Source organism: Notothenia rossii, assembly GCF_949606895.1.
Source record: "Notothenia rossii genome assembly, chromosome: 4".
In the NCBI taxonomy this organism is placed as follows: Eukaryota; Metazoa; Chordata; class Actinopteri; order Perciformes; family Nototheniidae; genus Notothenia; species Notothenia rossii.
Window position 1 is genome coordinate 53,206,995 of NC_136902.1, and position 26,429 is coordinate 53,233,423.

The 26,429-nt window shown below is 40.1% G+C and overlaps 1 protein-coding gene and 1 long non-coding RNA gene across 11 annotated transcripts; both read left to right on the top strand.

The window, feature by feature from the left end:
* Positions 1-3,332: 3,332 nt before the first annotated feature.
* On the top strand, positions 3,333-3,791 carry LOC307037116. The gene is made up of 2 exons (XR_013807606.1): positions 3,333-3,471; positions 3,692-3,791. It is a non-coding gene; the product is annotated as an uncharacterized lncRNA (long non-coding RNA).
* A 3,772-nt stretch (positions 3,792-7,563) lies between these two features.
* Positions 7,564-23,924, top strand: LOC307037114 (uncharacterized protein). Of its 10 annotated transcripts, none has more exons than XR_013807601.1 (13): positions 15,653-18,400; positions 18,623-18,721; positions 18,955-19,187; positions 19,314-19,492; positions 19,657-19,750; positions 19,846-19,937; positions 20,210-20,335; positions 20,449-20,563; positions 20,677-20,739; positions 21,038-21,092; positions 21,320-21,682; positions 22,055-22,172; positions 22,306-22,343. XR_013807601.1 is itself a non-coding variant. In XM_079677882.1 (11 exons), the coding sequence occupies exons 3-11, from the start codon at positions 10,141-10,143 to the stop codon at positions 23,782-23,784; spliced, it is 1,194 nt and encodes a 397-aa protein (XP_079534008.1). In that variant the 5' UTR covers positions 7,564-7,633; positions 9,631-9,899; positions 9,995-10,140; the 3' UTR covers positions 23,785-23,924. The 10 variants fall into 10 exon arrangements, 5 of the variants coding, with proteins under 5 accessions (XP_079534008.1, XP_079534006.1, XP_079534007.1 ...); XR_013807602.1 differs by having other exon boundaries at positions 15,653-18,396; XR_013807603.1 differs by having other exon boundaries at positions 15,653-18,396; positions 22,062-22,172; positions 22,306-22,333.
* Positions 23,925-26,429: the final 2,505 nt, after the last annotated feature.

Below are 26,429 nucleotides of genomic sequence, written 5' to 3' on the forward strand. Positions count from 1 at the left end.
TGCGGCTGCCTTTATTCATAACTGTGCAGCTCTGCGACTCTGAGGGATCAAGCACAGACGCAATAACAATGAAAACTGCTGCATACAGATTATTTTTGTTTTTGCAACCTCGTGTTAAGAATCTTGTTGCAATTTTTTTAAATGTTGAATGACCGTAATAATCGGACCTTTGTCTTATTAAAAACTTTTTTTTGGACCTTTAACATTTGTATTTGAGTACCCCTGATCTAGTATGTCAACCTGCGACAAAGGAATAACTGTTTGTAAAATCTTAAAGTTTTTCCACCGACCAATAACTCGCTCTACATGGATCCTCACACGAGAAAGTTGTCTAGATGTGTCCACTTCCTGTGCAGAAAGCTGCTTCTTTCCTTTTGTGAAATGAGGGATACGAAGGGTTGCACCATAGGCCGCAAGCTCATCTCTGATGAGAAATCCTCTGTCTGCTAAAACCTCATCCCTAGGCTCCAAAAGTTTGAGGAAACCTGACTCCTTAGTGATCTGCTTGTCTGAAACCCGTCCACTCCACCCAGGAGACAGAAATGAAATTGCACCAGCTGGAGTGATGCCGATCAAATATTTAATGGTGTTGTTGTGTTTATAGTTTGACCATGTCTGGGCCCTGGAAGTCAGATTACTGGGTCTAGCTATGAACATTTCTGTGCAATCTATTATGCACCGGCATCTTCTAAAGTTGCGCTTGAATATTTTTGGCATATTTTTAAGTACTGCATCCCTTACTTGGCCATTTGATGAGTGGCTTGAGGACCAAGGCCATAGCAGGGACCCAGCTCCGCAAAATATTTGATAAGGTGGTTTTTGATACCTGAAATCTATAAGCCAAGTCAGTATTACATAGGCCCAACCTTAATTTCATCAATATAATCAATAGATGGTCCTCTACTGTAAGTTTGTTGTGAATTCTTTCTACACTGCCCATCATTTTTGTAATCAGCCACTCAAAGACCACAGAGGTCAGTCCTGTGAGAAAAATCAATTGTCCAATGTTGCACTTAACAGTGGTGTAGGAGAATGTAGATTTGTGCAGCTCCTCTTTAAGCTTTACATTTTCTGCTCGTAGTGTGTCAAACTCCTGTTGCAGGTTGACATATTCCTCCTGAAGTTGACTGTATCTCAGGTTCAGATCATCGTACTCTCTCTTTGGAACTGGGATATCCTCTTCAGCTTTAATATAGAAAAGTGAAAAATTAGCATGTGCTGCAACCAATGCAAACAAATTCACAATTCAGGGGTTCTCACACATTTTTACCAATGAATTTTCAAAACTTTTCCATGACAGAAGAGAAGATACATTATCGATCCCAGGGGGAGACTTTTCCTCTGCATTTGACCCATCCAGGGGCCAGTGTACACGTCACACACAGACATACATAGCAATTGGAGCAGTGGGCCTGGCAGGAGCACACACACACTAGGAGCACACTGATTCTTTCAGTGAGGGTGGGAACCCTGACAATCAATCAGTTAATTGTAAGATGATATATTCATAAATATATTCATACCAGGACAATGATCCATGCTGCATTCTTGTTCTGGATCCATGCTGCATTCTTGTTCTGGAGTTTCAGAAGTAACACGTTGATTTGCTGCAGTGTCAGCTCTCCTCCTTTTCCAATGGTACCTACAGTAACAGCAGAAATTCATAGTTAGACTAATCCATATCTCAAAACAACAGCTGTAGGCACCAAAGCTTATGCAAGAGAGGTAAACAAAACAAAAAACGACTGAGAGGATGTCAACTCTAATCTTACCTGTCCATCTTTGAATTTGGGTTCTGGCTTTGTTTTGTGTACATGAACACAGATGGCACAAAATCAGGACTACTAGAGTCCAATGATGCCTCGCCTGCAAAAATAAAACACAAACACGTTTGTTTAGCCTAGCAAGCTACTAGGCAAATCTAACGCCAGCTTATCAAACTTTAGCTGCATTTGATTATTATTCTACATCGTACAGACAATCACTAATGTAAACAAGGCTCTCCCGTAAAATCAAAGAGTAGGCTCATTACCTGATATAAAGCGGGCGCTGCAGTAACGAGCATTTTTGATTATGTCCTCATTCCAAGTTTAATCGCCTGCAGCCACAGACGCCGCCGGTTGCTCTGAAATGGTCGTGGTCCTCTCGGAATCCTATAAAACTTTAGTCCGCCGGTGGAATAGCGATTCGTACAACCGTATACGCAACAACCAGACATGTTGATGCTGGGTACAGTTTGTAAATGCTTGCTAACCAGTTGCTACCTTGTCTTTGTCATTCAGAACTGCTTGAAAACAACACCACTTCCGTTGCCCACATGCGCGCGCAACTTTTTGATGACGTTGGCTGTAAAAGGGTCTATAGAGAGGCGAAGTCCCTCCCCTTCCGGGAGCCTCCATGGGACCCCGGAAGCGGAAAATTATACATAGAAGTCAATGGAGAGAGAAAAGTTATCTTTTGATCCCGTTTGAATTGTGCCACGAATGACACATATGATGTTTGTCAATCTTAAACAATCATTTCCATGCAAAAAAAGTCACAGTTTGTCGTAAAACTGCTGAAATATAAGACTATGAATAATACGCAACTAGAAAGACTACAAATCCCAAATGCATTCTGGGTCGCGTAAGTGATGTCATAGGCGATAATGCTCCAAGACTGGTTGTGACTCGCAAAGCAAAGAGGAAGAAGAAGACTGATTTATTCCCTCCAATAAATATAAGAGATTGCTCCAATAAATTCACTTTTACAAGATGCCTGTGTGCTTTGTACGAGGTTGTAATCACAAAAGAGATCATACCACTTGCTCGTTCTATCGCTTCCCGTCTGATGAAAGGACCAGGAGTCGTTGGACCAAACATATCAGGTAATATACATGTTTTGCATGGAACATAGTCAAGTTAGCTACCTAGCTAGTAGCGAGCATGTTAGTTAGCATTATATTACATTACTTAGCCTTGTCATTTGTATTAGCCTTAACACGAAGTAAACCGAAATGTTAAACAGTAAGAGTATTCATGATGGTAAGTATTTTGTGAAACATTTGAAGAGTAGCCTATCGCCCCCTCCACCAGGTGCTAAGGGGGCGGGAGGTAGGCTAACCCCACATTAGTATCAGCGATCTTTTCTACTTAATGCTATCTGCACAAATGGTTAACATTGACCATTAAAAGATCAGGCAGTTCAGGGAGAGTCGAAGGAAGGAAGGAAGGCAGGCAGCTTTGCATGACATTCTTCTGGACGTGTTTCATTGTGATGATAGTGAGAGTGAGTCAATCTGTTTGTTGGAAAGACAGTAGTTGAGTGATTACTGAGAGAAAATTATTAAAAGAGATAATTATTCAGTGTTGTTACTTTAAAGTGTTGTTACTGACCTTTTTCTCTTTTATTTTCTTTACCTCACCTGTAACTGCTGAGACCCTGAGGAACAAGCACACTGGACTGACCTGCTCTGGCAACCTGATTTCCACTGTACGTAATAGTATTTGGTTATGGTATATTATTTATATACATCAAAGGCACAATGCACCCCCCAGAGACACACATGTATTGAGTGTGATATTTTGCATTGGTCATGTGAAATCATCTTTACATACTAGAAAACTGTAGGAGCGGCAACTTGTTTTGAAATTGAATTTTTAATATCCGATAATAAAGTTGATCTGTTTTCTTTATTCTTCTCTCTTCCCAGCTCCATCCATCACCATTCTCTGTTCCTGCAGGTCCTGCTTGCTAATCAATATTCATATTTTTTTACACAATTACAAATAAAGTCAATGTATTGTATGACATGAAGTTGTGCTTCATTCTGAGTCAATAATAAATTCATTCTGCCTTCAGCTGCAAAATTATTGTGGACTGCACTGACACCCATGTAGCTGCCCCCCAGTAAGATGAACCAAGCAAAGTTGACATACTCAACATACAGCTGTACTCTTAAGTTTACATGAAGAATTTGTGAAATATTGGTAATAACAGGTTTAAATGATTATTAGTAATTAATTATATAATTTTCTCATCGTAGATGAGCAGACAGGGAGCAGATGAGAAAAGCAGAATATGCAGCTGCCATTTTCCACATGGAAAAGAGAAAGGGCCAAGTGTATTTGAGTGGACAAAAGAGAAATCCCAAATACGAAAAATGAAATTATACAATTTACAGATATGTATACAAATAAATATATATCCTATATACACTATCATGTATAATGATGGTGTATGATGTAGAAGGAAGTGTGGTAGATAACAAGTAAATATAGTTACATACAGATCCATGTTACAGCAAAAGATGGAATAACTAAGAAGCACGCAGTATAATAATAATTACACGCAACAATTAAATAACTGCTCAGCATCTCCACCACAATCCCAATCTGCTGTGTCCTGTTTTCCTCCCCTCTGCATAACACCCCATCACACATACGAAACACAACGCAGAGTCCGAGGGTGTTAAGAGTATGTTTATTTAAATGTCCTCCTCTCTACTGGCCAACACAGGGAGCATATGCTGGGTGTAGAATTGTTCCAGGAGGAGGAGATTTCCACGCCATGCAGGGTCTTTGGGGATGGGGATGATAATCCCCTCCTTCGTGGTCCACAGTAGCAGAGACTCCGGTCTGTGATGTGCAGCTGTTATATAATATACAATACATTTTTTTGAAAAACATTTGATCAAAAAATAAAGATTTGGTCAGGATCTAGAGTCAGTGTGTAGTTTATTAATTAATCAATGCTCTCTACATTATGAAAACACATACCAGTGTACCAGAGGGAGTCACACACAGCTGTGCCTAGATAACCAAACAAATTGACAACAGGGATGCAAACTCATCAGGTATGAAAAAGGTGACAAGGATCCGAGCCCCCTGACCCCACAGAATATCGGCTTTAAAATTAGGAATAACAGGATTTTAGCAGTCAGAACAACTAAAGCAGCAGTGTTAATATTAACAGAAACGCCATAGAGTCACATCTAATAGAAATATATAAAAAGCATTTATTTTAATTGTGTAGCAGTCAGTTTATAATTTTGGCAGCACTGTTGAGCATTTTGAAAATGTATTTTCATGCCTCTGTGCAAGGCTTAGTCTTTCTATCTTTATAGCCACTGGTGTAAAGTAACCAAGTTCATAAACTCAACAAGTACTATACTTGGGCACAATTTTGAGATACTTGTACTTTACTTAAGTATTTCAATGTTTTGCTACTTTGTACTTCTACTCCACTACAGTTCAGAGGTAAATGGTGTACTTTTACTCCACTACATGTATGTAATACCTTTAGTTACTTCACAGATCTGGATTAATTAAGTGAAATATAATCAAGTGTTAAATCAGACTTTAGTTCCACCTGGATTAAATCCACAAGCTACCCTGCAGTATACAAAGTCATTCAAACTAGCTGCACCTTTAACAGCTTTGAGAACACTTTCATGATCAATCATTATAAAACATATCATATTATTCTGAAATGGACCAATCTGCAAAATGACTACTTTTACTGTCGCTACTTTCACTATATTTTGATAATAATAATTTTCTACTTTTACTTGAGGAACATTTGGAATGCAGGACTTTTACTGTAACAGAGTATTCCTACACTCTGGTACTTCTACTTTTACTCAAGTACAAGAACTGAGTACTTCTACTTTTAATCAATTTCAAGATATATACTTATACCACCTCTGTTTATAGCCTATGAAAAAAACGATTAGAAAACGAAGGCTAAAGCTAACGTTAGCAGATAGTGACAATGTATGCTAGTTAGCTAGCTCAACGATAATATTGCGACGGGGAAAAAAAACTTTTCAGTGCATATCACGCTCTGCCGCTCCGACAGGGAGCTCTACTCTGAACACCTGAACGGCCCGTTCTAACAGCTGTTCACCAGCGGTCCAGTCTGTGCCACAGTGACTCCGGACGCACAGTTAATATTAACGAACGCACCGTAGGTAATGTAGCTGCTGAAGCTAGACCATCATCGCCGAGCAGCAGAGGCTTATTATACATCATGAGCAGAGCCGACAGGCAGGAAGACTCGAGCACACAGCTCGCGCTTCATTATAATATATAAAAAAAAGCTCGCGGCCGCACATTAATCCGGGTCCCAGACCCCCTCCCATACCCCAAAAATATTTTTATTGCAGATCTACATAAAAACGACCTATTTTGGATTCAAAACGGAGAATTTCGCCGAAAGATGACAAGTTTGCATCCCTGGACAAGATAACCAAAATCCTTGAATCTACACACAGCAAATAAACTCAAATGACACAACGAGATGTAAAAAGGAGATCACACATATAGTCGATATAGAACTGGCCGCTTCAATCTGAAGAGCAACTAAAACAAAACACGGGAGTGTATCTTGTTCTTGTGAACACTAATGTTATCCACAGCATACACAGACACCACAAAGTTCTTAAGGAGAAAACTAGTTGCTAAAACAAAACACGTTAGTGTACCTTGTTAGCTAGCTGACATTAACCTTAGACATTGCACTCATATTACTCACTGAAACCTTGTAAAGCCGGTCCCGCATGCTGGCTCTTACAGAACCGCTCCCTTTCGTGTATGTACAGCTCTCAACATGCCCAGACTTGTAGTGATTTTCACCTCTTTTTATACTTTTTCGCCTCATTCTGAAAGAAACAGGTGAAATTTACTAACGTGACAGCCATCTTTGTGATGGTGACGCGTATTGTGCGAGACCAGAGACCTGTAGTTCACTGAGCGGTTTCACACAAAAAAAATTGTAACTTCACAGTTTTACGACACATTTTTATTTTTTTGACTTGCAAAATGTTCTTTTAATTTGACAAACATCATATGTGTCATTCGTGGCACAATTCAAACGGGATCGAAAGATGACTTTTCTCTCTCCATTGACGTCAATGTATAATTTTCCGCTTCCGGGGTCCCATGGGTCGGAAGTAGATGGGCGGGACTTCGCCTCTCTATAGGGCACTAACATTGGGCACTGTCCTGCCCAATCACGGTTGAGTTATTTCAAATGTATCATTTTTCAACTGTCCAACTGTCAATCAAATGTCCCAATTGCCATTTCACCTCTGGCTGCTGTGGACCATGGATGTCAGCGGAGGAGTCAACCAATCACATGAATCTCCCGCCCCCGACATACAAAGCAATAGCAATGTTAAAACGAAGTAAACTGGATATAAACTCTCCAAACAGGCGAAAAAAACTATCAGTTTCACCCACTGTCTCTGCCACCTCCCTCCATGTCTGGTTCCTCCGGTTTGTATCCCGGTAAATAGTTCCGGTCGTAAAGAACCGGGTGATTTGCTACCGTAATATCTCGTTTGGAATATGAGGAAATGAACTGCGGTCTGGCTCTCCCTGCTTGCACGCGGTTTGATTGGCTGCGCTTGCACTGGCGGGATTTGCATAAACGGGATTTGATTGGCTGATGCCAAGCATCGAGCCTCAAAAGTTAAACATTGTTCAACTTTTGATGCCGATAGATGCTCGTGATGCTTGCAAAGCCATGCCATGCTCCCCACAATGCAGTTCGGCGAAGATTAAAAATCTTCTACGTCACCCCATTCAAGTGAATGGGCGAAGCGTTGAAAGCATTTTTTGATGCCTGTAGTGTAGACGTACCGTAACTCTAGGTAAGTTATACAGAAACAAAACGTTTTTAACAAAGTGAGCAGATATATTGTCATAATGTGAGCAAGCTAGGGGTCTAAATACATATTTTTAAACTTAAATAAATATGTTTTGCCAATGTTGAACAGCTAACTATTGTTTGAGTTTAGCTGCCTGGATGACAATTATTTTCCTTTAGGCCGTTCTTCTTTTTTATTATATTTATTTTATCTTAACTTAATGTCTTTTCTGTGATCATTCTTCAATCGGCATTATATTGATAGCATTAGCAGCTATATGTTTAATGCTATCTAGCTACTTTGGCTAGGTTTCATTGTTCGGCCAGATGTGGCGAGAAAGTGCGAGTGAGGCTGCGTTGCTATACCGTCTCTTACAGTGCAAATACGTAACTTACTCGCACTAAAATTATTTATTGGTAGTACGTGTACACTACAGTTTACCTGTTTCTGACTAAAACATCAGCCACTACTCTATACTTGCAAATATTATATTGTGTAGAAGGGAGATTTAATATCTGTCTCTTGTCGCTAAGGCAACTGTATGTGAGACGCAGCGTCACGCACGGCAGTTAGGCCTTCCCGATTTGATTGGTCGGAAGGGAAGGGCCGGCGGGCTTTCCTTCCGACCAATCAAATCGTTGGAAGGGAAGGCCGGCGGGCTTTCCTTGACATGTCCCTGAAACAGCGGACTGCGGGTGTAGTATAGAGCTCCTGCGGTCACGTGACTTTTGGTTATCAGCCACCATTTTGGCAGTAAACATGACGACCGGCGCCAGCGTTTTCCTACCGTGCGAGTATACATCTCATTTTAATTCAAGTGAAATTCGGCTTTATAGTACAAAATTAGAAAGATTAAATATAAGCGACCCATATAATGCACCCGGTGTGCTTTTCAAGAGCATAACCTCCTGCTCTGAAGACGATGTACCCGACTTGCGCTACGCGGACATCCACAGCTATCTTGTAAGCTTTCCATCAGTGTACTCAGGAGACTCCCTAAGAGCTTACAAAAGCTTGGAGGCTTACAAATGGTGTCAGTCCGGCTTCGTAAACAACATTCAACTGTGGAGTCTTACATCCAAAAACTTCGGCATCATCACTGCAAGGGTAAGTATTAAATTATTCCAGTTTGATAGGCAGTGTCACGTTAGCATTGTTTGTTTATTAGCTTGTCTAGCTACGGCAGTGTCACGTTAGCATGTTTGTTTATTAGCTTGGATAGCTACTGCAGTGCGTCTGAAACTAGTTTGTATTTTTGCTTTTTGAAAACTTTTTGTAGCATTGTACTGTATTCCTTCACCCACCTGATATGAAGTGATCACTGCATAAGCGAAAGCAAACGGCCGGGGGGTCCCATCTTTCAGTCTTGTTCAGACGGCTCCTGGCTCTTTTAATCGCTGCGATCCACTTTTCCCTCCTCTCCGCGTCTTTTGGAATGCGATAATAAGATACACCTTTCTTCTTCCCACGCCTATTTGTGCAACCTGGTGCACAGCAGTTATCCACCATCCTCGACAGTCTGCCAGTGCCTGCCAATGAATTTACTGACGCGATTACTGCCAAAATGGCTGCCCCCTTCGTTTCTCGTCACGTGACCAGCATATGTGACATCATCCGCAGGAGCTCTATAGAGTGAGTGTAGCGTGCAATACTGTGTTTCACCACACATTAATTTAGAGGGGCGCTGTTTCAGTCTTTGTAAAATACTCACTGACAACAGCGAAGAGATGTTTTTAAATATAAAGAAAAAATATAAAGAAATACCCAGCCTCCTGGAGAAAGCGCCACTGGAGGCTGAGCAGAATCTCCCCTGTGCTTCTCTAGAAGTTGTCTTTATGGGTGAAGTTAATTAACTTAAAATTACCATACTGCTTATAATTTATATAAGGTGTGTATTAATGGGTTTAACTAGAAGATGATAGATGATGGCATTTAATTTAATCTGGCATAATATGATTAGTCAACATCAGGATGAATTTGTCTTTTTCTTATAATTACAGGAAGCGGGAATGAGCTGCAGGAATCTGTTAAAGTCCTAGCAAAAAGTAAATTAAAAGAAAAATCTACAGTGTCCAAAGCACAAACCATCTCCTGGAAGTAACAGGTGAATTTGGATTTGTCCTTGATAGGATTTTAAAATACAACACAGACTTCAAAGAGTGTATAGATGTTGATAGAAGTGAGAATCAGTAACTTTGACAGATTCCAAGTTCACTTTTCTGAAGCACCGGATCTTCAGCCTGTCCTAAGAGAAGTCTGTCAAACTCAGGTATACATGTACCATGCTTGTTAAATTGTGTTTCAAAAAATCACACAGGCCAGAACTTTACTTTGTGCTGTGCTTGCTCTTATTGTTTTGTTCAGCCAATAACCAGTTCTTCTGAATGGCCTAACTGATCTACTTAAGAAGAAAATTCCAGAAGTATTTGATGAACTGCAAAATGGCATTCTTACCGAGAAGACCAGCCTCAAACTTGTCAGAGTTTGCTTCTCTGACTTGGTAGAGAGGCATGGGTTGTAAGTATATGAATGTGAAATGTGTTTATACTGTATATAGGGGTTGGGACACTTTTTCCCTTACTTTCATTGCCCAACCATTTCTGTTTCAGGCCTGAAATTGTTCTTGTAATTTTTTTACATTTAACTTATTCGTATTCATATTCTGTGAACAATGTATTTTATTTTGTTAATAAAGTCCTTATCTTTCAAATTGAAACTGCTCTGCCTGCTAACCTTTATTTATTGATACCATACTTACTATAGGGATGAATACATCATTATTAAAGCTAATTAACTATAGATTCACTATAAGATCATCATAGCCAACTCTATAGTATTACTATAGTAATTTTCTGTAGTGTTTTCCAAAAAACCATAGAAATAATATAGAAAGCACTATAGTGATACTACATAAAACTCAACAGTATAGCTATAGTAATTTCCTAGAGTGGCCGAAAAACCATAGAAACACTACAGGAAACACTATAGTATAACTGTAACTTCACTATAAGATCACCATAGCCAACTATAGTATTACTAAAGTAATTCTCTATAGTGTGTCCCAAAACACCATAGAAATACTACAGGAAACACTATAGTATAACTGTAACTTCACTATAAGATCACCATAGCCAACTATAGTATTACTAAAGTAATTCTCTATAGTGTGTCCCAAAACACCATAGAAATACTATAGCAGTTTTTTGTGGTATTTCTATAGTAATTCTTAATAGTAATACTATAGTGTTTTTTCGTAAGGGTAGGCCGGCATTGATGTACAGAGCCGACAGAAGACCTTGTTTATATTGGCATCATATTGAGAGGTGCAGTGACGCATCCTAAAACCAGGAAGTAAGCTGCTGGTTCCCTCGACAAAAAAGCAATGGGATTTCTCCACAGGGTTTCGGAAAATAGCTAGAAATAAGGTCTGTGGAAAACAAACCTGTTTGATAAATGAACGTTTTGTTCAGCCGGATAATCTCCACATGTCTACCCTACTTTCATAATTTTCGAATAATAAATCTAATCGATATATTATAAAAGGGTTTTAGGACGCGTCACTGCACTACTTCTTCTCATATTCCCTGTCACTCTCCTTTAACTCCTCCGTTGACTTTCTTTTATTTGAAGATTGTTTTTTTGCCCGGCGCTTGGCCGGTTACCGCTGGTATTAAAAACATTTTGGCGAATGGTTAGGTGGCGCGATAGTCTGTAGTGAAGGAGCGCGCTGCGCTCCCGCTCACGGGAGCCTGCTCGCGCTGCGCACCGCAGCAAACAGCTTTTTGCTTTTCACCCAACAACAACAACCGACTCACGAAGCGCTATGGTGTAGCGTTAATAAACGAAACAATTTAACAAAATTGCTTGTAAAAATACCAATACCACAGGACCATTTTTTTTTTTTTTAAACCAATATTTTTAGTGGCCCGAGCGGGCAAGTGGAAAGTACGTTATGCTGGCCCGGGGTGTCTAAATAGTGCTTCCGGGCCAGCGGGCCATTTATAATGTCGAGCCCTGCATGTGTTGTAAAGACAGTGTTCAACACAGAGTTTTAATAGTGGCTAAAGGGCATCGGCGATGGAGTGGAACAAAAATGTGGAACTGGAGTTTTTCCAGAGGATTTGACTGGCCAGTGGGGACCACCCAATGTCCCACTCTGAATCAGAAATACTTAATTGATCTCCGGGGGAAATTGGGATTGTTAAATTGTAGAATTTAAATATATAGTAGAAGATTATTATTATATGTTATTATTATTGCTCAGATTAATTATTATTGCATATAGAGTATTGCACAGATGTTACTGTTATTCTAAATAATCCTAATCATGTTTTTATTTTTCCTGTTTTACAGCTTCATTACAACACTTAATATCTCCAACACAAACATATCCACACACACACACACACACACACTCATATAAAACCAACAGCCCTTTTAAGAGCCACTCTCTCTCACTGTCTCTCTTTCTATCACTCTCTCTTTTAATCGCTCTCCTGTCTTTCTCTCACTCTTCATTTTGTGTATTGTTTGTATTATTTGTATGCTATTTCCCTCAACCGTGAAGTGAGGGTCTTTGAGGATCCCAATGAGGCCAGGATGCACATGGCAGCATTGATTAGCGAGGCTCTTGTCCATGAGGCCAGAGTGAGGCTTTTCATGATAAGCAAATACCCAAGTCTGTAATATAATCATTGCTATTGCTTTTTATTGATGTAATGTAAAGGGTCCGTTAGACCTTTTTATGCAACCGTTAAATAATTGCTCAAATATAAGTGCTGCTGTCTTATGTTGTATTACAACTTTGTTGTTGATCTCAACCTCTGAAAAAATATAGGCTGCCATGGCCACTGAAACCCCTGCCATCCCTCCAAAAAAGAAAAGAAAAAGCAGGAAGAGACCCCTTTCTAATCAAGTCACAAGCAGACGTGAGAGACAACGGGAAACACAACGCTCCGCATCAGGTTTGTTCTTTACTACATCATGATTTCTAAGTCTAAGAATAAAGATAATTCATAACAGTTATTTTGGTGTACACAGTATGAAATTATTAATTTGAAGATACTTCTTGACAAATCTGTTGCAATGTTTAAAACATTTTCAAATTAAATCAAGATATTGTAAGAGCCTGTGACTGATAATCCTTGCTTGTGTTGTATTTTTGAACATGTGTACCTCGATTTGGATAAAAGTATGGAAAATGTAAATTTTCATCTTGATGCTGTGGTAATATGTTCTTAGTTTCATTACCTGCAGTCCTTACAGAGCATTTTCATATTACAATTAATTGGTTTAATTTTAGATTGATTGAAGGGTTAAGCAAAAATGACTGTCTCTGCAGCTTCAAAAGCCAGAAGAGACGATCCTGTGCATGAGGAAGGCCTTCAGCTAGAACATCAAGAGTTTGGTAGTCTTGGTGAGTATATTGATTATAACAGCAGTTGACTGGCACTACAGTTTTTCCCAATGTTTCCATTTTTATACTCATCTAGTTAATCATAATAAAGTATTGAGTATTGACTGTTTCATGACAAGTGAATGCATATTTGGTATAAGTATCACTTGCTAATATTGCTTTGGATGCATATAATGATTCATAGCATGCTGCTATTATTAGTCGGCATATATTTTTCCAACTCAAAAGTGGTTCAGTATACTACCTTAATATCCATCATACCAGTTTTAGGGTGGCGGCTTAACAGCTGTTTTATTTTTTAGAAACACATCTCCAAGAGTTAAGGGACACCCTAACTAGGGCAGGGCGATATATCGAGTTTACACGATACATCGTGGATTGCACTACATGCGATGTCGTAAATGACCACATCGTGAACATCGAGTATTATGTTGTCAAATCAATTTCCCGCCGCGGCCAAAATGAGCTTTCCTTTCTCCCTCATAGACACAGTCACACACGCAGGCACACACTCAGGCCCCGTCTAACTTGCACACAAACATTACACACATGCACAGTGACAGAGAACAGGGCTCGACATTATAAATGGCCCGCTGGCTCGGAAGCACTATTTAGACACCCCGGGCCAGCATAACGTACTTTCCACTTGCCCGCTCGGGCCACTAAAAATATTGCTTAAAAAAAATAAAATTGTCCTGTGGTATAGGTATTGTGACAAGCAATGTTGTTAAATTGTTTCGTTTATTAACGCTCCAACATAGCGCTTCGTGAGGCGGTTGTCGTTGTTGGGTGAAAAGCAAACAGCTGTTTGCTGCGTAGCCAGCGCGAGCAGGCTCCCGTTTGCCTATGAGCGCCGAGCAAAAAACTATCTTCAAATAAAAGAAAGTCACCGGAGGAGTTAAAGGAGAGTGACAGGTAGCATGAGAAGAAGAGGGAGAGACAGTTTCAGCCAGCTTGATCGATGGAGTTGTTTTCTAGTGGTGCAGTGACGCGTCCTAAAACCCTTTTATAATCTATCGATTAGATTTATGATTCAAAAATTATAAAAGTAGGGTAGACATGTGGATATTATCCGGCTGAACAAAACGTGCATTTATCAAACAGGTTTGTTTTCCACAGACCTTATTTCCAGCTATTTTCCAAAACCCTATGGAGAAATCCCATTGCTTTTTTGTCGAGGGAACCAGCAGCTTACTTCCTGGTTTTAGGACGCGTCACTGCACCTCTCAATATGATGCCAATATAAACAAGGTCTTCTGTCGGCTCTGTACATCAATGCCGACCTATGCTGACAAGTAAGTGAAGAGTAAAAAAAATATAAAAGGTATTGGCTATAGGGAAATGTCCCAGCAGTTTAGGAGAATGAAGGTTCTAATCTAATCTAATACATAGCCATTACATGTCTAACTCCTGATAATGACAGGAAGACAGAAAGCGCATTATACTAATAATAATAATACTAGTCATAATAATAGCAGACATTTTTGAACAATGACCACATTATCATTATTTTAATAAACCAAATATGAACAATTGAGGAAAATGAGGAAGAACTGATGATTAAAATGTTGTAGTACAAGTAGTAATGTAGTTAGTTCATAAATTACTATTGCAACAAATGTGTTAATTTTCTTCATTATTAGTCGATTTTTTTAATGCAGACATGTTGCAGGGACTAATAGAATCATCTTACTGGCGTGACTGTAAACATCAAGGGGTTAAATAAAAACAATGTATTTGTTTTAGAGGACATTTCAGAATATCGCGAGATATATCGTATATCGCGATATCATTTAGAGACCATATCGCCCAGCCCTAACCCTAACTGCAGTCCAGGTTCTGGGGGCAACAGACGGAACGGTTTCTGCCTGGGCACAAAGGCAGCTTCTCACAGATGTGAGCAGTGTGAGAAAAAGTTTTTAGAGAGTACTTGTCCATGGACAAGTGAGTTTGGCAATTTACTTGTCCGAATACACAAATTGGGGCCACTGGAATCTTCTTCTTCGCCATCGTATTTCACATTTTCCCACGGTTTTTACGACACCGCTCACGTGAGTGAGCGGTAAGATTTTACTGCATCACACATAGGGCTGGGTATCGTTTAGATTTTAACGATTCCGGTTCTGCTTTTCGATTCCAGTTATTTTCGGTTCTCGATTCCGGTTCTTTGAGAGGGTAAAAATAAGTCCCATGACAAACTGGGAGAAAAATATATTTATGAAAACATTAAGTCAAATCTGTATTCCTATTTACAAATCAGTTCATACTGTTTAATTTATTACGGTTATTGAATCAGGGTGTCCGCGGGGTCTTAAAAAGTATTAAAAGTTGATAAATCAATTTAGCGAAAATTAAGGCTTTTAAAAAGTATTAAAAAGTATTAAATGGCATTTTCCAAGGTATTAAGAAGTCCCACAGCAACGACAACATGAAACACCCTTTAATTTACTGAAACGACATGTCGGGAAACCCCACAAGGCGGCCCCATGCATAGCGCGCCGTAAAATGCTGCTTATTATTTTAAGTTTCGTTGCCTTGCTCCGCTCTGTGTGTGTGTGGGGGGGAGGGGGGGGGGGGGGAATAAACGACTACGGTAACGGGTCCCAAGGTGGGAAGACCGGCATACGCAACGCTCTGGGGGTCCAACGGCTCCGTGTGTGCCCTATATCTATATGATCATTTTCTGATAACGATGAAAGAGCCCGCCTCCCTCTCCCCACGTCTCCTGCTGCTGCTGGGCTGTCAGAAGAGGGGGAGGAAAAGAGAGGCAGTCACCGTTTATTAAATATTATTATATTATTATACAGAGAACAGAGTCGTTATCAATTTGTTTTAAAGCTCAATAAATAACAAAGAAGACCTCTGACCGGCACTTTCCTAATTTTGTACGGAAGATTTAAACTTTAAGGGACATGTTGACCGGCGGAACATTTTTTTTACGGAAACTGCCGCACGGTCCCCTCGTTCCTTGGAAAAGGCGGAGAGGTGGGTGTTTTTCATCTGCTGGTGGACTACCTGAGAGATACAGCAGGAGAACACGCCGTCCACCGAGGAGAATAAACAGAAGGGCAACCATGGCAACCATGCTCCGGGTTCTTCTTCGCTGCTTTTGGTGTATTTCGGGCGGCAGCAGCGCCACTTACAGGCATGACATAGTACTACATCGTTTCCAGCATTTGCAGCGGTCTAGTGTGAACGGACACGTTAATGAATCGAATGCGTTTGAAAGGAAGCCTTTTTTGCGCTTGCGTATGCGTTTTACCGTGTGGGGCCGGGGTCTAAGCCAAACTATATCCGGTCACAGAGATCTGCTATTTTAAAGTAAAGTCAACACATATAGACCCTAAATATAGTCTATATTCAGAACGAGAAAAGTCTTAACATATATATCCTTTTTTGTAAACATATGACAAATGTGTGAGGGTGATGACGTCAGAGCATCGTCCTATGTGCAAGGGCTTAGCCCCGGACAGCCCCAGCCCAATTTAACCCCTGGTATTTGTGAGGGAGCTCCTATATGGCATTACCCCGCTGAAGCTCACCAAAGTTTAACATATTTCATAGTTCAAAGTTTTGTCAATTGTTTTGTTTATTGGTCAAATACTGGTTTCTAATGTTTTCTGAGGAGTTTTACTGGAATGAAAGAGCACAGAGTACAGAAGCAACAAAGCAGCATACTGCATTAAACCTGACCTTCACAGAGAGGTTGAAGTTCATGTGGAGAGAAGGCTTCAGTAGTCTGTCTGCACTCTGTTTAGTTTTGCTATCTTACAATCAATATAGTCAATGTGAGGTAAAGTGTGTTGCCAATGTAACCGGTTAGAACTCAAAGTTGCGATGAGGTCTTAAAATGTATGGAAAGGGTCTTAAAAAAGGTCTTAAAAGGTATTAAATTTGACTTCAGGATTCCTGCATATACCCTGTGAATACAATTATATAAACATAATCTCTGCATTGTTTTGTTAGTTCTAAGTGGTGCAGTTTAAGAATGTACAATTGGCCCAGTCTCCTCTGATGTTACACTGCAACCTGCCTGTGAGACAGAGTCCAACCACACAATCTGTGTGTCCAACACATGTCCTGCAACACACATGCTGCAACCTGCCTGTGAGACAGAGTCCAACCACACATGTCCAACACATAGGCCTAATAATAATAATAATAATAATACATTATATTTATAGCCTATAGGCCTAGCGCTTTTCTAAAACTCAAAGACGCTTACACATGTCCTGCAATACACATGCTGCAGCTGCCCAGCTGCTCACTGTTTGTAAAAGTAAATAGATAGTATTTTAATTTCAATAATTTCTATACCCTGCTTCATAAACAATACTGACATCCCTGTGCTCCTCCGAGTATGGGGGTCCGGGGATATGATTACAGCGCGAGGACACAGGGAGGCTGCTTCACTTCATAAAGGAAATGGCGGTCAATATTAACAACAAAGGAGCTAAAAGTCCTAATAACCTTCATTACGTGTTAGAGAAAGAACATAAGAAAGTTTGACAAAGATGAGGCTGTTAAACGGGCAGTGAATCCGCTGTGTGTAGAAAGAGAGAGAGAGAGAGAGAGAGAGAGAGAGAGAGAGAGAGAGAGAGAGACGCTGAGCTGCACCATGCAGCGATCAGCTGATCCGGAGCAGAGAGAGGGAGCTGCGGTCCGCGGGGCTCGGCTTCGCCTCCTGTCCTCACAACTCTTATCAATCCCGGGAACGGACAATTGTTATTTGTTCCTTCTCGGAACCGAGTTTTGCTTCCCAACCCTGCCACTGTGCTACACTTCCCGCCCCGCCCCCGTCTAACTGTACAGAAAGCGGCGAGATGCATTTCATTAGGAATCGACAAACAGAACCGAAACTAACATTTCTAAACGAACAATGGCGGACACGTCCAATTTGCGAATGAGTTCTGCCTTTTGTAAACTGAATCTATCAATAATATAACAATAAATCAGGGCGAAAAACGTCACTTGTCCGCCGGACAAGTCAATTGAAAGATCTACTTGTCCGATATTGTAAATAACACGTCCCGGACGGTGGGACGTGTACTTTTTCGCACACTGGTGAGAATGAAAACTGCTAGGCCAATGCTTTTTAATGCAAAACTCTCAGCTGAGAGAATAGCCATTCAGAAGTGCCACAGATGCTGTGCAGAAGAAGCGGCTATTAGGTGCCTGGACTGTGTTCCACTGGACATGGAGTTCCTCTGTGCAACCTGTGACATGGAGGCCCACAAGAGGAATATCTTCCATGACAGAGAGGCTGTGTTCAATGGATTTCTGGAGCCCATTCCCCCTACAACTGCTGTGGTGGTGGATGAAAATGGCCAGCCTCAGTTTTGTGAACAAAGTATGTAAAGATTAACATTACATTACAATGTCCCATTATAGTGTAGTTCCCAAAATTAAGTGTGAATGGGAAGTGTACATAGCTGATTGAAAAAAGTATGATTGGTTTTGACTAGGGCTGCAAGATATGTGGAAATTATGCAAAATGTTATTGAATATCTTGATAATCTGGAGAATTAAGGAAAAACTGTAAATACACCCTTCCTAACATATTTTCTATATTGCAGTATGTCAACTGCCTGTTCCTACTCCAAGGTCAATCTGTGAATGCTCTGATGACATCACAGTTACTCCTTGGAAGCATATTTCTGTGGTCACCATCAACGGTAAGTTGTTCTGAAAGCCCTTCTTTTTGTACAAGTAGTATTGTACGGCAGAGTTTTACCACTTTGTGCAATGCAAAGATTTTTATCACCTGGTCCTTTTCACACAACACCCAAATGCCATGTCAAATAGCTAATATATGATATATGCACATCTATGTATAAAATCCAATATTTTAAGGCAAAACTCACAGTTTTATTACCGAAATACCTTTACTTTGTCCATTTGTTCACAGGACGATACAATGTCTGCTTGCCTCGGAAATCCTGTCCATCCTGCTCTGCAGAATGGACTCCTGAGGTTAAAGAACTGCTTTTGTATCGGTACTGGCCAGCTAGCACCAGCTGCCAGACGCTTTACAAATATGATGTGTTCACCTCATTCGAGCACATGAAGGTGACAGCAACAGCCATGTCCAGGCAGGCATTTCTGAAAATGTTGGAGCACAGATCTGTTCAAGCTGGACGGGTAAATCTGCCTGAATCACACGGAAACATACAAAAAACAATATCATATTACTGCATACCATATCATTAATTGTTGGCATTGCTTTCAAAACAATTACTAATCCACTTTTTTTAAATCAATATACAGACAGGTAGTATCTGTGCTGATACATTTCAGTTAAGCTTCTTCGAGTTTTGCTTCTGTCAGTACAAACAAGAGGTTATGTGCCAGGCCCATCACTTTGTTTGTCCAGCATGTTCTCCAGACATGTTGGCTGTTTGCTGTGATGGAAACCGCAAGCATTATCGCTTTTCCAAGTCAAAAGGGTAGGTATAGGTATTAATGAAAATGATAAAGAACACACCGCTAATACAAATAGTAGCCCTTGGGGTTGTCTTTGAGTAGCCATAACAGACATTAAAACAAATCATAGTAATGTAGTGCTTTGTGATTTCTATTATTGACTTGTATGTTAACTTATCATGGACAGGACTGAGGAGTCACCAATCTATGAGGGCTTGTTCCTGGCCAAGGACGAGGAAGTCGCAACATTTGTTGACCTTGTCAGAGGCAACATGAAAAGTGTACGTTTTTTTTCTTATTATGGTAGTTGCAGTTACACCTGTGGTGTTCTTTTATATATATGTCAAAACTTGGTTGTAATAAACTGACTTTATAGGGAAATGACAGTGCCGTCTTTGGTACTGCCAAATTGTCAAAAAAGTCTGGTGCCCAGATAGACGAGGAGGGCATTCAAGTGGCAGTTTGCAGGTATGTATTTGTATGTGTGTCTGTGTGTGTATATGTGTTTGGTTCTTGAGTCTGGTCTCATTATTTCAGTTTTAATAGCAATCCAAGTCTAAGTCTTTGTAAGAATTGGAAGCATTAAACACTTTTGATTGTGGAGCGGAATTGATCCATCATTCGTAGCATCCAAGTGATATTTGTTGTTATAGCCACCTAGATGACAGAGATGAGTGCTTAAGCCAGGCCTTGCTGTGTCAGTTTATTATTAACAACTAGATTTTCTTCTGATTAATCAGACATGGGTTTCTCTTACGAGGACTGAACCACTTCCGTGGAGAAATATACGTTTACCCAATGTTTCTCCAAAAAGAGATGTCGAAGAAGGTAAATGTTGACTTCTTCTGTATGGATGTAACATGCAGGTAATCCTCACTGTCATATTGCACATCCACAACAATGTTTAGAATGGCCCATGCCTCAGCAGTCATTTTAGATGATATTGATATTGTCACAAAATGCTGCTCCTGCTTCTTAGGTACTGGCCATACCTTAACAAAATAACCGAGGGATTACCAGAGCTTCTGTCGTTGACCGAAATGAGGCCATTTCTTAGCGTGATGCATGCTAAAGCCCATACAGCAAAATGCGAGGTACATAACATCTTTAATGCAAAGGACTTTTAAATGTTGTGCATGGCATGCCTTATTGGATATCAAACACTTCTAAAGAAATGCTACATAACACTACTTGCACTGTGTTGCAGGTGAGATGCGGTGGCAGAAGTCAGGACGGAGCAGGAAACACAGTGGGAGAGGAAGTAGAGCAGGTATGTTATTAATGGCATTATTGTAACTGTATGGATACAAGAAGTCTTAATAGAAAGCAGTACAAATATGTATGTGTTATCTCAGTGACAAGCCTGTTGATTAGTTGAAAGCATATCCTTTATGTCTGAGTTCAAATGAAAGATAGACAGCTCATATGTTCAGCAACACTAAATGCATGCATATTGTAGGAAGTCAGTACACACGTTTTCTCTTAAACCATCCAGTTCAAGATCTATGATGTGTAGGTGATATTGTTATGTAATGGTGACCAAACATTAATTGTAACATTCATTATAGGTGAACAGCTTTCTCTCCAGGGCAGCTCTGGTCACAAAATACATGACAAAAGCAGGTTGGTATTAACACTACACATGTGATAATAAGGCAGCCCTGATAAGTATTTTACAGAGAGTTCCCTCCTTAAAAACATTATTGGTGTATTACTTTACTGTAATTACCAGTTCAACAACCTTTCAATGATTGGGTTTAGTCATGTCTATCAGGTTTCTCACTCAGTATTGCCTTTTTGATGTGAATACTTCCTTTTTTGTTTGTGGATATATTTTTTGTCTTTTTTAGGAAGAGTGAACATGCTCACTCAACAGATGGGCTGGAACAGAAGGAAGAGGGACAACCTTCATCAAGTTTTTGTCACGATTCTCATGTTATGTCACGTTTATAGTTTTGTAGGTTTGGGTGTTTTTGCTGTTTTCCATGTCATGTTTTCCTTTGGGTTATTGTCTGGTCCTTTCCCCTGTGTTTTTCCTCTTGTCATTAGTTTCCCTGGTGTGTCTAATTGTCTGATTATGTTCACCTGTGGCCCCTGTGTTTTCTCCTCCCTCCTCACCTGTGTCTTGTTGTGTGATTAGTCTTGTGTGTATTTAAGTTCTGGGTTTTCTGTCTGTCTGGGTCGGTTCGTCTTGTGCCAGGACTAGTTCTGCGGTGAGTGTTCTGTTTTGTCATTGTTTATATCATAGCCTTGAAATAAAGGAGTTTTTTCAGTTTATATCTGCATTTGGGTCCTGCTTCCTTCCCAAACCGTGACAGTTTTAGCCCACAGATATTTCAAAGTAAGGGCAAATTAGAATTGTCTTCTCATCTGACATTACATATTTATGAAGGATGTCTGCAATGTAACCTCATGGCTATACAGTATACATTATGTTTTCCCTTATCCACACTTCCTCTTGCAAGTCAGATGGTGTCATGTAATGTTTCAACTGTTCTTCTGAAGGTCTTGTACTGAAAACTGGTGTTCTTTGCATTATGGTGTTGCATGGTGCTTTTCGCTGACATTTTCTTTTTTTTGTAAAGATCACAGAGAGGACAAAGGTGGAAGCTGCCAACTTCAGCGACTTCAAAGAGGAGCACAACCTTGATCAGGAGACCATACAGCAGTGGGTGTATGATGTCAGGCAATGGGCAGTCACAGGTAAGACATACCACAGGTTTTCCATATATACATCTGTTAATTACTGTAAGTTTAGACACACAATATAAGTTGGCCATATGTTGAAACTGAGACTATGTATCACTTCTCCAATTGTTTTTTTGCAATTATTTAGAGAGAGTCTACGCCCCAGGGTGTACTGAAGGACTGAGGGGGGATATTGAGACCGTCACTCTTTTGCGCAGGAAGCAAGATCTGTATCGTCAGCATGGTTTGTTGTCAAACGTAGTTATTGAAATTACACTTCAAAAACATTCTGGCACCATGACACAGTTTTGTTTCCGTTTCACTTTGCAGACAGCAACCAGGCAAGGCAAAGGAAGAGGAAGAGAATGAGAGAACTGAAGAAGAAGCTTCACGAAAAAGTTGGGCAATACAACACAGGAGTGCAGGAAGAACAGATCGACGAGGAGTTGGCTTGCAGTCTGACAGAGGGCTACATCTTACCATGGGAGAGGCATGCAAATGGTAGGATAATTGCTAGTTTGGCTTGTTGTTTTTTTAGTCTATACCAAAATATGACAGTTTATCGTGGGGCAGAAAAAGCAATGGTGATGCCTGCAAATATATAATATTAGTTTACATTATAGAGAACCAATGCTATCGCTACAAAGATTTGTGTCTCAGAAATGAAAATCATTCTGTAATAATATAATATATGAATAAATATTCCTTGTCCACTATTCCATTCCTTTCGTCAACCTAAAGGCAACACCTTCAGGTTGACGAGGTCTTTCTTTGACCAGGTAATGCTGGTCAGACGTTTGGAGGAGGAGCAGAGCATCCTGGTGAAAGAGATGTCGCAGCACATCATGTTCCTTCTGAAGGAAGTGCAAGAAGTGGAAGCACTCAGAGGACAGACTTTGGAGGGCATCAAAACCAGCAGTATGTCTGAGATCTTAACATTTGAATATTTTCATCACCTCTTCAACAAATTACATGTCTTACATAAGTAGAACACATCTGTCACTGTGTCAGGCCGAAGTGAAATAGTAAATTACTGAAACTATTCATTATCAAGATCATAATCGATTATTTTCTGTCTATTGACTATTTGCACTATATAAACATTAATCAACATATCCCATTTGGCACCCGATATATAGTAACATCCTTCAGTTTAAGATGGATTTACCTATTTTGTAGTGTTTTTACATATGCAGCATTGTACAATGCAAAGAGATTTGCAATTGTCATGGTTTGTTTACATTGAGCCCTTTTGCTGTGTGATTATTCCTCTACAGATTTCGGTGACCTGACAGAGGATGCTGCTCATGGGCTCAAGAGTGTCCTCAGTCGGAGGTGGCACTTTCTCAAAAGCCAACACAAACAGGCTCTACATGTGTACAGCGGTGTAGCCGCTAATGCCATGATCTTCAATTACAGCAGGACATTGAGGAGTCGGATGACAATGACTACACTAGCCCTGAGTCTGAGGAAGAAGACCTGTAAAGGTTTCTGCCAAGCAACACAGAGGCACTGGAGAGCTCTTTCACAAGCGACGTGTCACGTCCACATGCTGGTGCACGCCATAATAATGACAAAAAACACATTTAAAACACACTTAAAGCCATACAAAATAAAGACATTATAAAACACCATATATGAAACTATGTACTTGTTTCGCCCGACTGAGTTGATAGTAATGTGAAAATGTGTTTATATTTTGTACTTCCGTTTATTTAAAGCGCTTTGACTTGCTGATGTGTATGAAAATAAATTGCCTTGCCTTTATATTTAACTGCCTCTTATTACTCAAACAAATGCTATACAATGGTTGTTTTCTTGTCACTGCATTTTGTCATTCGTTGATTATGAACTATTAATGTGAATACATCGTAAATAGAGTTCATACAATAACATAATCCTTTATTAGTAACATGTGCATAATGCAGGGTAAATACCAACACATTCTCACTCCCAACTCGTACTTCTAATGTTGTATTATTTTCTAAACCACACAGTGTTATTTACTCAACAATAAGACACAATTATTCTTGTGTTTATTTGTTTGATTGTATAATGTTGGACTTTTGGAGTCCGTCAGGACCGAGGGTCGAAACAGCTCATAGAAGTTGCTTTAGAGAATTTTACACCCGGAAGTAAGTATTCTCTCTTCTTTGCTTGACAAACCCAGCGCCATATAGATAGAGTTACGACAGCGGAAGTCCAAAAACGGTTATCGTCACGTGGTTCATGTAGACGAGGATCGTTCCCCGGATGTTCATGGCAGGCAATGTGAATGCATTGATAACAGGAGATAGAACTACGATTTTTGGTAATTATTAGTGAATAAAGGTTTTGATTTGCAATATTTATACAACAAATCGATGTATGTATTTACATCAATATGTTTTAAAAAATAAAATAGAATTTGCTAATATTAAGTGATAATATTAGGATTAGTGTGAACAACTAGTTTACATGTTAGGCTAACAGTGCCTTATTGGTTAAAGAGCCTGTTGCTGTTTATTTATAGCTTTGAATTCTTTAAAACCAATATTATCTTCTTAAACTTGTATGGTAGCCAGGAGCATCACTTTCTAATGTTTATTGATATATTTAGAGGGAGGGGATCTAAAGGAATGCTTCAAAATTCAGATTAGATTCATTTCTACCATTTTCTTAAATTCATGGTAGTTTCAGTAATCCCATGGTAATTGAGGACACAAGTTATCTAAATGACTAATGTCATCTTTATGGCTTTCAGAAAGGACAGGAGACCGACAGGTGACTATCAAAGGACTAGCAGCAGCAGCAGCAGCATGATGATGATGATGATGTTAAATGTGTTGTTTTAGGAACATCTATTGCAAATACATGGAATTCAATAAACATTGAATAGCATATCATGCAGTTTGTCTGTGCCTTTTCCTCCGTGTTGTCCTGGTTTGCTGTGCTGCCTCCTAGTCGCCACCATGGTTTGCTGTGCTGCCTGGGGATGCTCAAATCACTCCCAGAAAGGAGTACGAATGTACGGCTTCCCCACTGACACAGCGGAGGAAAAAATGGCTGGCTCAAGTCAGCAGGAGCAATTTCACGACCAACAGCAAAAAAATATGTGAGGTTATTATATACAAACACTGCATGCACTTTTTCACAAAACGAAAACCACACCATTGGGAAAGCTTAATGTTTTGTTTAATACAAAAAAACAGGGAAAGGCTCGAAAAACACTGAGAGTTGAGACTCAGGGTGCAGGGTGAGGGTCTCAGTGCAGGTATTCAGGCTCCATTGAATCCCCCTCTGGTTCTTGTGCTGAAAGAGGGAGTAACAGACAGGAGAAAGGGTTATACACACCTATATAGCACACCTATTGGATGGGAAATTGCCTTGGGGAGATAAGGTGTGGTCTTTGTTCCCAACTGAAGTTATGGAACTTTATTATTTGTGAGTTTAACAAAGTATGACAAATGGCATCAGTAACAGATGTGATATGAATTTCTATAAAGTTGTCTCACATTCTTGTTCATATTTTATATACAGTATGTAATGAGTATAACATGTCCATGTCCAGTAAGTATAAAGTGTTTCCTAATACTGTGTATTCAACCACTATGGAATATGTATGTGGGCAGACAAAACTGAGTTGTTCTGTGTGTGAAGTAACCTCAAGTCACTCCGCAGGCACATTTTGATACAGACCAGTTTGTCAAGACAAAAAAGGGCAAGACCAGGCTTAGAGCAGAGGCTATAACCACCATCTTCGTGCATCACCCTGTGGTCAAAAAGAGAAGTGCCCCTGCACCACGATTCACCCCGGGACCTGTATCTACAAAGCCCATAGCTCATGATCACAGCTATAGTGTGAAAGGTGACACAGGTATAATAAGTATGAACTCTTAGTAACAAAAGTCATATTTCTTATTTTTAAGTGGTATAATATTTTAAATGTTCGAAAATCTACAGTGCCATGTCTTCTACTTACATTAGTCTCAAAGATTGAGGGAAGAAGGGATGAGGAAACTGAGAGAAAGGAAAGTGACGGTGAAGAAAGAGAGGACATGGCTAGTGAGGAGAGACAGGGAGGGTGGACACCACCCACTCAGCCAGCATTCAGTCAGCATACGAGGGAACCAGCAGCCAGTCAGCATACGAGGGAACCAGCAGCCAGTCAGCATACGAGAGAACCAGCAGCCAGTCAGCATACGAGGGAACCAGCAGCCAGTCAGCATACGAGGGAACCAGCAGCCAGTCAGCATACGAGGGAACCAGCAGCCAGTCAGCATACGAGGGAAC

Excerpts from the sequence above, each read along its gene's own strand:
- LOC307037114 (XM_079677882.1), top strand. Across the intron at positions 22,173-22,305 it reads CAGGCAATGGGCAGTCACAG|AGAGAGTCTACGCCCCAGGG; the intron begins GTAAGACATACC and ends GCAATTATTTAG. Across the intron at positions 22,402-22,487 it reads AGATCTGTATCGTCAGCATG|ACAGCAACCAGGCAAGGCAA; the intron begins GTTTGTTGTCAA and ends TTCACTTTGCAG.